At 37.7% G+C, this 13702-nt stretch overlaps 1 protein-coding gene across 1 annotated transcript in view; it reads left to right on the top strand.

Moving 5' to 3' along the window:
• The window catches only part of eya (eya transcriptional coactivator and phosphatase 2), a 289761-nt gene that overhangs the window by 259574 nt on the left and 16485 nt on the right, over positions 1 to 13702 (top strand). Inside the window, exons 12-14 of the mRNA XM_067134855.2 lie at positions 3414 to 3633; positions 9996 to 10110; positions 13374 to 13495. Of these exons, the coding sequence (XP_066990956.1) occupies positions 3414 to 3633; positions 9996 to 10110; positions 13374 to 13495 (457 nt within the window). The remainder of the gene's footprint in view (positions 1 to 3413; positions 3634 to 9995; positions 10111 to 13373; positions 13496 to 13702) is intronic.

Below are 13702 nucleotides of genomic sequence, written 5' to 3'. Positions count from 1 at the left end.
TAACTCTGAGATTCTGTTACTGCACATATCGCATTAACAATTATATCTAAGAAATTATGTCATTTATTTGTGTTTTTAAATCTACAATATTTTAGTATTTCATTTATTAAATGTACAGTATTTATTAATGAAGTTGTGACTAGAGGGCAGCACCTCGCTTCCGGGACTGTTTGCTGGCGCGAGTGACTGGCGAGGAACGGGGGAGAAGCGTGTCAAACATGACACGAGTAACATGTGTGGAGACAACAATCTCATGAAATCATGTAACTGCACAACAGTGCTAACATTTTAAGTGCAGCCAAACCATTGGCACAATAACAATTACGTATTTTCTAGTGTTTTTTAGTGTCAGCGCGTACCTCATGTATGAATGTATAATTGAATATGTACAAGCAGTACTTACAGTACTGGTGTGTTTTTAGTTCACGTATACTGAATAAATCAGTGACTTGTGTGCTCTTTGTTTTTACAACCTGTATTTTCTTAATAACATGTAAGTGGTCCTCCGAAAGTGTACTTTATTATGTGGTTATCATAAGCGACCACCACAGGTAAGGTTAGATCGTGAACAAAACAACAGTTTCATCTCGGTCAAACAGATTCCACTGGCACATGAAAAAATCAATTTTTCAAGTAAAGTGAACTGAATGTTCTTACTCCTTGCTGTTTATCCAAACTATCTGCTATGAGCGGCAACAGGTGTTGATCCTTTACTATGATCTTGTTTATCTTACGAGTCGATACACAAGTGAGGAGAGCCATCTTTCTTCCGTACTACCACCACAGGGCTGGCATATTCTGAAGAGCTTGGTTTCATGATTCCTGCCTCTAGCCATTTCTTCACTTGCTCATCAACAGTTTCTTCTCTTGCAGGCAAAAGACGTTGTGGTCTGCTGAATACCGGCTGTTCGTCCTTCAGCATAATGGTCAATTCCACTTCTGAACTTTTGTTTTGGCAGGTTCCTAGGAGGAAATCTGTTCTTCAACCTGTTGTTTGTAGTCATCATTTGTAGGCTCACCTACTTCCAGTTGCTGTTCTTCATCAACGTTAATCTGCATGAGAAATATGTCTGGTTTTGGCTTGGATATTCAAACGCTATTCTGATTTATCACCAATTCTTCTTGCTGTAGAATATCACTTCCAGTTATTGCAGATGTCTTCATTGCATCGCTAGTCACAACATAAAATATCAGCCTCAAATGCTTCATCATCAATGAAGACCTCAGCGTGGAAGTAGCCTTTAGGTTCGACGTAATTTTTCCCAAAACTTGTCAGGATAAGATCAGTTCTACTCATGGGAGCTCCTAAATCTGCATAAATTTCTTCATGGATCAAAGTAATACTGATTCCCGTATCTCGGAAGGCATTAATTACGGTACTAGCAATTCTTAATTTAGTGGTAAGAAAGGGAGCTGCAGTTTTTGTTATAGAGTTAACTGCGTTTCCACTACTTGCCTTACTTTCTGTTGTCTTGCACTCCACCGACTTGTGACCAAATTTATTACGTCTGAAACATTTCAGACCTTTGCCTTTGTGACAACTGGAGGATTTATGGCCTACTTCACCATAGTTAAAACATCTCTGCATTCTATGTTTTTCTTCAACAGCCACTGCACCCTTGTCTCTTGAAGTAGGTTTCTGTGTTCCATCCTTCTTCAAAACTTTTGAGTTCCTTCTCTCAACAATACATTCATAGTTATGTAACTTTTCCTTAAACTTCTTAAAGTTCCTGCTCCCATGCAAAATCAATTTACTGCCGGACTCATCTTCTATACCATCAATAATGTACTGTATCAAGGAATCGTCATTAATCTCACCTCAACGTGCAATCTTCTTCACTACAAGCAGGTACTCTTGTAAGGTTCTTTCTTTCCTCTTCTTCTGTCTACTTAGCAGTCTATGGATTTCTACACTACTCATCTTGACATCAAACTCTTCTATCAAAGCTTCTTTTAATTTCTTCCATGTTGATAAACCAGTTTCACTTTGGATAAGCTAGACAATGATTTTTTAGCAAATACTAATTTCTACATGTTCCATTCCATCAGAACAGCTGTTTCTTCAAATTCTGTAATCCACTTTCTGACTGGATAATCTCCTTCACCATCACCATATTGAATCTTCGACATCTCGAATAGTCAGTGCGAATCTGCGGCCTGAATTTCTCCGTTTTGTTGATGAGGTATGGTCTGTAAGCAAGTCATATTCACTTTCTTTTGTAGATGCTTCTGATCTGTAGGTTACCTTCATCTTAATTCGACTGCGATATCTTTAGTCTTGAAGTGTGAACTGCATTGTACAGCGTATTCATCCTTTTCTTTGTAATTGTCTTGTTCTTCATTGTTGTCGCCTTTTTGTTCTTCTTTGTCATTCTCGTCTTTGTCATCCTCATCGTCCTCAAGTTTTAAGAGCAATTCTAAATTGATGAGGTGCTGTAAAATGCGCCTCGTTAGTTCGTCCTTATCTCCCTCAAATCCCAAGCACAACACGTTGCACACTATAATCAGTTCACATACTTAACCTTATCGTCATACTCGGTGGAACCTTCTGGAAACTGAAATCTTATGAACTCTTGTATTCTCTTATGGTTCTATCGATTACCTTCCTTACTACATATAAATTAATGCAGAGTTTAAATAGCAGACACAGACACAGTAGAATTATTCTTGTTTATTCTCTGAATGTCTCCTAGCATTTTTGTTCTGGATTGCTGCTGGTGTATTTACTCAAATCTTGCGTTGTTAACTCACATAACAGTGAATTTCCTTTATAGTTCAATATCATTGTCGTCGATTTGAACATTTTACGCCTTCATTCTTCTATAACATTGCTTCACTTCGATTATAATGTACCAAAATCAATAATTTCAAGTCTATTTACATTAGCCGGTGTCCTCCATTCTTATTGCCTCTTACTGTCGTATCATTATCTCGGTCCGCTGCTGTCCTCGGGGGCTCGGGTTCAATTCCCGGTACTGCCAGAAATTTAAGAATAGCAGGAGGGCTGGTATATGGTTGAATGGTACATGCAGCTCACCTCCAAAGGGGGTGTGCCTCAAAAGAGCTGCACCCCCTCGGGATGAGGACACGAGTTTACTTATCATTATCTCAGAAAGTTCTTCGTCCTTCCTGATCCTGGATAAACCCCCAAAGTTGTAGGATTTGAGAGAGATTTATTACACACCTAATATTACTTCAACATAGAAACACACAATGAATTACAAACAAGCAGGAGAAGAACACAACACACAAGTCTTAGCTGAACTGTGAGCATATCAACACATGACAATGTTGACTATTTGTCTCTTTTTCCCAGAGTTCCCTTGACACAGACCAACCGCCCTCTTTGACACTGCCCATATGATTCACTCTCCCGCAGTATTGTGTATTTTACATTCTTTCTTTCTTCACAGGATTGTGACCAGGTGCACATTGATGATGTTTCTTCAGATGATAATGGCCAAGATCTAAGCACATACAACTTTGCTACCGATGGTTTTCATGCTGCAGCCACTAATGGTAACCTGTGCCTTGCCACTGGTGTACGTGGTGGAGTGGACTGGATGCGGAAACTTGCATTTAGATATCGTAAAGTGAAGGATGTGTACAACAACTACCGGAATAGTGTTGGAGGTATGTTTATGTAAGAAAGTATTGTTTTGCCTCTGAAACCTATTTCACCTCTCATTAATTTAATGAACCAGAAATATTCTGGTAATTAAACTGATTGTTACAATCATTAATGGAAAGGAACAAAAAAGTGGCAAATCACATTTCATATATGTAAAAAGACAATAACATGAAGAATTACGTAATAGGATAAACACAGTCTCAGGTCAGTCTGGGAAGAAGCAACAGAGGAAACAAGGACAAACATGAAAACATAAAATGACAAGGAAAATCTTCATCTCTTCATGCACTGCTATCTTAAGATATATTGGCTCTCTCCTCACCAATCCCTGTTCTTCTACATCCAGTTTTTCTAGCTCCCAATGAGTTAATTTCTGCTATACAGCAGAGGGTGGGCATCAAGTCATTGAGGGGACCATCTTGACAGATCCTCAGTTTTGATGTATGAAGGATAAAGACAAGAAAAGATGATACTCTACAGTAGAAGTCCACTATAGCGAGTACAGCATATAGCAAGAACTCCGTTTTAATGACAGATTTTTCTCTGTCCCTTGAAAGTCCAAGAACCCAATCACTGATGTATCCTTTATATTACGAGCGATTAAGCATGCATGATATATCCATTATTGATATTTATGCACTGCGGCAATTATATTGAATGCGATCAATCATCTTCGGTTAGTTTTCACCCTATGTGCACTAGCGAGCTCTTTCGTCGATGATGGAACTCGTTAGGCGGTGTCGGAGTCGATTAGTAATACTTGTCGACAAGTGTTCTGTAAACACAATTCAAAATGAAAGAGAACATGTTTCCATAATAAATGTGTAAATAACGGAGCCAATAGCAGTAGTTAACTCGTTAGAAATAAAGGTTGAAATAAAAAATTGCGTGATTTTAATGCTATGTATTGAAAGTAAATAAGAATATGATACACCTAAAAATACGGCGCAGAGTGGATGACTGATTTCAGAGGTTAGTTCATTCAGTAAAACGGCATTGGACTGGCTGAGTGGCCGTGCGGTTAGGGTCGCGCAGCTGTGAGCTTGCATCCGGGAGATAGTAGGTTCGAACCCCACTGTCGGCAGCCCTGAAGATTATTTTCCGTGGTTTCCCATTTTCACACCAGGCAAATGTTGGCACTGTAACTTAATTAAGGCCAAGGCTGCTTCCGTCCCACTCCTAGGCCTTTCCTATCCCATCGTCACCATAAGTGCGACGTAACGCAAATAACAAAAATAAAACCTCATTGGGATGTTTCTGCAGAGGAAAGAGAATGTGTTAATCGAGAAAACATGCTGTTGAATACACGAATAAAAACTATCCAACAGTTATATGTAAACACTTGATAAGTTTTTTTTTTTCTTTCTCGACATGCATGCATTTTACGTCTTGTACGTAACAGGTACTGTAAAAGATATCGGCTATCTACAGTTTCTATAAACATGAGATGAGAGTATGTAAAGACATGAAAAAGACGACATACTAATACAAAAACCTTTTCCTCTGGGGATTATTAAATAACAACAGTGTATTAAAAGGTGTGTAAAACATCACACAGCAGATAAAAAAACATTTCCACTGGGGCTCATAAAAGTATCAGCACATTATTGCTAAATCAAATGTCAGCTGAAGCCTCATATTTCGGACCAATGGGTTATTAAACATTATATTTTGGCCATAAATTATTTGGAGGTTAAACTTGGCCGTGCGCCAGAGAATGACTTTGACCGTCGACTTCAATGTGACAACACTTTGATCGACTAGAGTTGAAGCTCGAAGGTGCGAGTTTCAACATACGCGCAACCATTGAAAGATGCGGATGCCCCTCCACTTACATTATTTTAGTTTTGACTTCATTAGCGATTTCATGACTTTTCCAGTACCCATACCACAAGACAAATATTCACTATGCTAGTCAACTTCACACAATTATGTTCCTAATCCGTACGTATGCTGTCATGCGACAAATGTTCACTACCCTTCACTGTATCGCTCAACACAGAATAAATTTCTAACTTCTGAATGGTATGCGAAATGCAAGCACAAACAGGCTTACTGGGTTATTCAGCAATATCAGTGAAAACCAGAAAGCCAAATTGAACTTTCCCGAGGTTAACAGCTTGCTTCCCGAAGGTGTAATTCACCCTGTAAAGTTCAGCAATTCAGAGCCATTTCCTGTTTTTGCGCATCTTTCCCCAACCTGCCTCCTGTGCCGAGGGCTCTAATCTGCTTTGGAAATCGTGTTCCTTTCACAGGGATGACAAAGAACATTTTCAGGGCTAGGAAAAATGCGATCATTTTTAGCAGGAGTGGTGAAAATTTGTTACACAATAATTGACATATTTTTATATAGATTTAATATGACGTGAATCGGGCTTCGAATGTACGAGGTGCTAAGTGAGAAATCATCATAATGAGGAACGCATTAATGAGGTTTCACTGTATTTTCTCATGTCTGGTTAAATGTATAGCAATAAGGTTATCATTACACTACTGGTGCTTGAAATACGTTTTCATGATTCATATGAGGTTAAGTTAGGTGACGCTGTTTGAATAAGAAAACTGAAACGATTGCCAAAGAAGCCACTGGAGTGATACTACTCCAATTTTTCAGAATTAAATTGAACATAAGTTTTCTTGTCTTGGAATTTAAAAAATAACTAACGAGTAAACCATAATATGAAAATATGTGAAAAGGCAAGTGTTGAACAAACTGATTTCCATTGCACACCAATTTTGACATGTAATGAGCTTCATACCAGAATTTTATGAAAATTGGTTGTAACGACAATCCGCTATAGCGAGTACATTTTTTGCCATTATGAATTTTTGCTATAACAGACTTCTACTGTAGTATCAGAATGTTTGCTATCTTTTCTTTCTGTAATGTTTGATATAAAAGAAAGTCACACTACTTGATTTTCTAAGAAAGTAGGAACAATGATATAGCACCTTAAGAGTTGAAGTTTGAATTCTAGTCGAACCTAAACTGGAATTTTCATCTGAAAATCGCTTGGCATCAGGCCTTTATCCCCAGTCAAAATTTAAATCAGGCAGGGCAACGCCAGCAACCTCATAAATACGTATGATGAGCTGAAAAATGTTATTGTTTTGTTTTTGTTTTTCTGAAAGGTTCAATACTTGGCAACAGACTGACAGTCTTTTGTAATTATCTAGTTGCTATTTAGACTATAAAATAAACAAAATAATACCTATAATAATAATAATAATAATAATAATAATAATAATAATAATAATAATAATAGAATTATCATTATTATTATATTATATTATTATAATAATTATTATAATTATCATTATTATTATTCTGCTTGGTTGGATGCACTGTACATTTTCTCCATACAGTACCTAATGCTCATAGGAGTGTGTTTGAATTTAATCACCACCAGCATCTTCCCTGGAGTTTAGCTCTAACTCGCTGCACACATCTGCACGCCACTCTTGTTGATGAAGACTACACCAAAATCAATCAATCACCACTAACCTGTTGGTTAGTTGGGCTGTTGCTCAGGTGGTAGATTACCTATCAGTTATTTACATAGTCTTTTCTTAAATGATTTCAAAGTAGTTGAAAATTGATCAAACATGTCCCTTGGTAAATGATTCCAATCCATAATTCCTCTTCCTGTATACAAGTATTTGACCCAATTAGTCCTCTTGAATCTCACCCATGATCATTAAGGTATTGAAGTCTGTGTGGTCTGACACTGTGGCTAACCAGTTTGAGTCCCATTAGTCGAAAAAAAATTTCACCATCAGAATGTTGGCTGGCAGTGTAGAGGAGGTGGTGGTATACAATTTCTGATCACTAGACTGCATTCCAAAAGCCTAGATTCAATTCCAGAACTCTCCACAGTGCTCATATGGAGTGAGGCCATATGACACTGTTGCTGGTGATTCGTCCTTCAGATGGAGTCGTAAAGCTTTGAGCAGACTCCTTGGAGTTACTCGACAAGAGTAGGCTTCATGCCAACGCCGGGTTTCACTCTCTCCCTACCTCATTATTATCAACCCACATCCAGATGCGCAGGTCACCTATGGGAGTCAAATAGAAAGACCTGCACCAGGCGAGCCAAACATGTCCTCGGACGCTCCCGGCACTTAAAGCCATACGATAAATAAATGTCCTCTTGAATTCCAACTTTATCTTCATTTTATGATCTTTCCTACTTTTAAAACCTCTACTCAGGCTTATTCATCTGATAATGTCATTCCAAGCCATCCCTCCACTGACAGGCTTGGAATATCCCTCTTAGTGTAGCTGTTGTCTCCTTACTCCCAAATCTTCCCAGCCTACATTGCATGGAATTACACATTTGTTGGAATACCTCTGGCTGTTCTTGGATTGCATCACAGGCATTGAACACACATTCTCGTATTGTATACGCATCATTTATGGGGACTGCAATAAACCAATGTCTTTACATGTTTGCAAAGCCAAAAACTATAAAGGGTTAAGGTCAGGCAATGAGGCAGGCCAAGGTATTGGCCCTCTCTGACCAATCGATTGCTCATGGAAGACCCATGCTAGGTGTCCCTAAACCTATGATGAAAATTGGCTGGTGCCCCATCATGCATGTACCACATTTGCAGTTGTTCTTGTAGTGGTAGATTCTCCAGCAACACAGATACGATATGTAGGACCATTTAGTTTGTTCTGTTCAGTGTAGGGACCTATCATTCTGTCCCCATAAATGCCTGCCCATACGTTGATACTAAATTTTTGCTGGTGTTGTCTCTCTTCCACTGCATGCAGATTTGCATCGGCCCATACGTGGGTATTATGAAAGTTTACGACACCGTCTCTCGTGAAACCTGCCTCGTCTGCAAACAGAACCTTCACTGTGAAATGTGTAACATGGGCACATTTTTGGAGAAACCACTGGCAGAAGTGCAATTTGGGGGGCCGATCATGTGGCAGCAGAGCTTGGACACACTGCACATGGTACAGATAGAATAACTGGAGGACTGTCCAGACAACACTTTTAGCAATATCTTCAGCTGCAGCTATTCTTCGGACATTCATCCCAATTGTCCTCCACATGTCATAACACCTGTTGTTCCATATAAGGTGTGTGAATTGTTTGAGGTGCAAAGGATCCCATTTATGAAAGGTGCTTGAACAGGGTAATAAACAATTTTACAGATGGTGTGTGACGTGTTGCATATTTGTTAGTATACAGATTACATAAGTAATAATAATAATAACTTAAATGTTTCCACCTTTTCAATACAATATATTCACAAAATTACAAGATTATACGGTACTAGTTTCGACCCATCTAGGGGTCATCATCAGCCGTATTGGAGCAAAGATCATTTGTGGCGAAATCCTAAGACAATATCTTTGCTCCAATACGGCTGATGATGACCCCTAGATGGGTCGAAACTAGTACCGTATAATCTTGTAATTTTGTGAATATATTGTATTGAAAAGGTGGAAACATTTAAGTTATTATTATTATTACTTATATATTGTTCAATACGGACCAAAAACATGAAATTCATAACCATCAATACAGATTACATGCCTGGAATTTGCTTCCCTTTCTTTTTCTTCATTTGTTGTGTGCTATCTCCTCTGTAAAAAATGGAACTTTTTGCAAGGACACCCTGTATACATAGAATTAGTTATTATTCTGTTCATACAGTTGCTGAATAATTTTAATAGGAAATCAAAGAAATAAAAAATTTCATCCAACAGAGAGTGTCGGGGAAGGTATCCATCTCACTAGCTGCATTCAGCTGTTGAATTGCATTTCTGATGGACTGTTGCGGGAATTCAGTAGAACGTATTACAGAGTTTAGTTATTTTTCAGTATCTAAAATAACATTTTTGGCCTCCTTACTCCATGGTCTCATTGTTTCCGCTGCAAACTCCACAAAGACTGAGTATTATGTGTTTGATGTGAAGTGTTTTTGTTGTGCAGAGAGTGTGCAGAGAGTATGCAGAGAAAGGAGGAGGGCATATATTCTATACATTTGACACTGATCGATGCTAGAGATTATAATCATCTTGTAACTGACCTCTCTGCTTCTTCCGTCATGTTAGTGCAGTATTGGTGAGGAGTAACATATCCAGTGTGTTCTGCTTCAGCTTCAGTTCATCTCATACATGACACTATAGCTTCATTGTTCTGAACATTTTATTTTAGTATGTATATGATCCAGATTAAGGTAGAAGAGATGTCTAAAAGAGTTCATTTTAAGGATTTAAATCTAAACTAACAAGAACTGTCAATTGGGTTCTTACCACAGGCAAAAGTAAAATATATGAACTGAAACTCCATTAATAAATATTCTCTAGAAGTGTTGGAATAACTGAAAATTTGTTTCTTTTCAGGACTACTGGGACCAACTAAACGTGAACAGTGGTTACAGCTTCGATCTGAAATTGAAAATGTCACCGATAACTGGCTCACGTTGGCCCTCAAATGCCTGACTCTGATCAATTCAAGGTATGCTTACTTCTGTCTCATTGTATTCTATAATAAAATGCATGATTTTCTGATTGTTGTCTCTGTTTGAGTGTCTTCAGACTTTCAGAAGCATTCACACTAAAATCCAGTTCACAGTGGAGGGAGAATTTCCATTTCTAGATGTACTTGTGAAAAGTGAAGGCAGCCATATAGACCATACAGTGTGCAGGAAGCCTACACATACCAACCACGATCTTAATAAGAACTCCCACCATCACACTAAATGGAAATGGGCAATGCTGAGGATGTTGTTTGATTGAGCCAAGAGGTTGTGTCAGCGAGATCTACAATGAAAATTAAATCAAGAGGATTCCTTTCATACACCTCAGTAATTTTGGAGAGGATAAGCAAGATTTTGAAGCATCAAAATATCAAGACCATCTTTACATCAACAAAGAAAAATATCCCAGCAGTTACCCTCCACTAAAGACCCTCAGGATCCTTTCCTTAGCACAAGTGTGTACTGTATTCTATGTTTATGTGGGAAAAAACCCACCAAACACAACATTGACACCAGGTTGAAAGAATATAAACATCATTGTTGTCCCATACGACCTAAAAGCCTGCGATGGCAGAGCACACCTTCTCTTTTCTCGATCATGAAATTGAAGGAGACCATCTACCAGCATGATGGTTATCTCTACTGAGAAACCATGGAGATAGTGAATCATGATAACTGTTTCAATAAGAGAGAAGACAAGCTACAGGTTACCAGAGTCTAGTGACCGTTGCTGCAGACAACACTGAGTCACAGTGTGCAAGTCCACCAGCCATCATCATTTCATCTTGACAAGGTCTACTGAAAAGTTTTCTTTTTTTTGCTAGTTGCTTTACGTCACACTGACACAGATAGGTCTTATGGCGTTGATGGGACAGGGCAGGGCTAGGAGTGAGAAGGAAGTGGCCGTGGCTTTACGTAAAGCAGCATGAAACATCCCTCCAGGGTCACAGTAGAATTGGAGTCTAACAATAGCAAGAAATTAAGACGAAGCTCCCTTCCCAAAAATTGATCAGCAATCAGCTTCAAAGTTCCACATTAGACTCAATCAAAGGCACTTTAAACAAACTCATAATATATAACAACTTACCTGGAAGGAACAGAAAAGAAACATTCAACAATTTGAACAGTGTCATGAAGACAAACATTTTTTAAAACTTTTTAACCGCAAACAAACAGACATTTTTAATGTAACAAAATGAAATTTTTTTTTAACAACTATACAAATGAATAGACATAGTTTTTAATCTGACCAACTATGTAATCATCTGTTCTCATATCACTAACCCCTACATTGTTTTTAATATCATTTTAATTTAATTGGTATTTTATTAGTTTTTAAGAGAATTAGTGTACCTACAAATTAACGTGTTTAAAATCTTAGCAATTCACCTAAGCTTTAATAACAGCTGAGGATGTTCCTAAGTAGGAACAAAACATGTACTGTTGACAAATAAAAAATTGCTAAAAGGCAAATAAAAAAGTATCAAAACGGTGGAAGAATTTTAATATTGTAAATCTCAGTGATTAGATTTTGATACGGAAAATGAAGCTGATTACTTGCCATCCTTTCTGTGCCATATATTTTAAAATGACTTTACGTTCCAATAACTACTTTCGCGATTTTCTGAGACACCGATGTGCCGGAATTTATTCCCACAGCAGTTCTTTTACGTGCCAGTAAATCTACCAACATGAGGCTGACGTATTTGAGTACCATCAAATACCATCGGACTGAGTCAGGATCGAACCTGCCAAGTTGAAGTCAGAAGGCCTTCGCCTCAACCGCCTGAGCCACTCAGCCCAGCGCACCATATTTTAAGATGTATCACATTCTTATTTAATATCAGTACATAGCGTTAAATTAATCAGTTGTTTACTTCAGCCTTTATTTCTAAACGGTTAACTACTATTATCGGCCAGGTTAATTAAACATTTATTACAGAAATATGTTCTCTTTCAGTTTTGAATTGTGTTTACAGAACAACAGTCAACAAGTGTTACTAATCGACTCGACATTTCCTTTGAATTCAAATGTCAGCGAGAGATCTCGCTAGTGCACATAGCGCGAAAACGACACCAAAGATAATCATTCACATTCATTGTAATCGCTGGAGTCCATAAATAGTGATTATGGAAATAATAATGCACGCTTAATCGCTCGTAATAACGGATGCATCAGTGATAGGGTTCTCACTGTAACCGAAGGATAATACACAGTTTAATATAGGAATTTTCAAGGGACAGAAAAAAATCTGTCATTACAACATAGTTCTCGCTTTATATATATGCAAATACTGTATTTCTAAAATTTTAGACGATTTGATATTTTATTGATGTTTTTAATGAAACTTGGATCTCAAAGTGAGTAGACTCAAATTTTGTTTCCAGAAAAAAATATAAATGTTGATAGATAGGTTTCATAAACTTGAAGAAATTGCTTCAAATTAAAGAATGTGGGTTTATAAGATAGATGCTCATGGAATTCAGCCTCAAATCTTCTGTGTTTGCTAAGTGCTTGGCTCCATGGATAAATAGCATTCTGGCCTTTGGTCCAGAGGGTCCCGGGTTCGATTCCTGGCCGTGTTGGGGATTTTAACCTTCATTAGTTAATTCCAATGGCTCAGGGGCTGGGTGTGTGTGTGCCATTTTCAGCATTAGAATTCATCATATGTAAGGCCCCATTCTCACAGACATTCAGGTCGCCTATAAAGCGTCAACCCGAAAGACCTACACCAGGCCTCTTCGGAGGCCACACACCATTATTGTTACTGTTATTGTTGTTATTGTCATAGTTATTATTATTATTATTATTATTATTATTATTATTATTATTATTATTATTATTCCTTGATACAGAAGCTGTGTTTATAGTGCTTTCTAGTCATCTATGAAATCTTGCTGGTTATGTTCTGTCATTTTGAGTCTGAAACCTGACTGTATGTTTTTAAGAAAATTGTAATGCTTTAATGGGTTGCATATTTTTAAATCATTCAATTTCAACCTTAGACAAGTTGAAAAGGTGGATATCTATGCAACCTCTAAAATTCCAGTTTTCTAGGTATGCATAATGTCATGTTGCAAGAAAACCATTTGGCATTATAATCAAGTTTACATATACAATATTTCTATATCATGACTGCCTACATACCCAGAGCAGGCTGATTATGTAACACAATTGTAAGCTAACTTTTAATTTTTATTCTTAATGGTCCTATATTACAGTTTGTTTTTTTTGTTCCAGGTCAAACTGCGTCAATGTTATGGTGACGACGACGCAACTGGTTCCTGCCCTAGCTAAAACATTGCTCTTCGGTCTTGGGGGTCTTTTCCCCATCGAAAATATCTATTCAGCCACAAAGATAGGTGAGCTTTCTGTATTCTATCTTTTACAGTAACATGTATGGATGCTTCAGTCATTTAAAGTTGGTATAACCTACATATCTTATGCAGAAGATGAGACATGTCGTGTGTTTCCAGCTTGGCAATACATACTAGCAATCTGCTGGAGCTATTTTTTAAACAGTTTTAATACAATTTCTTCTGCTTTCCCCATAATTGGAGGTTACCTAC

This window comes from Anabrus simplex, chromosome 1 (genome assembly GCF_040414725.1).
Source record: "Anabrus simplex isolate iqAnaSimp1 chromosome 1, ASM4041472v1, whole genome shotgun sequence".
Classification (NCBI taxonomy): domain Eukaryota; kingdom Metazoa; phylum Arthropoda; class Insecta; order Orthoptera; family Tettigoniidae; genus Anabrus; species Anabrus simplex.
Note: the sequence above shows the minus strand (reverse complement) of the source record. Positions and strands in the feature narration are given on the sequence as shown.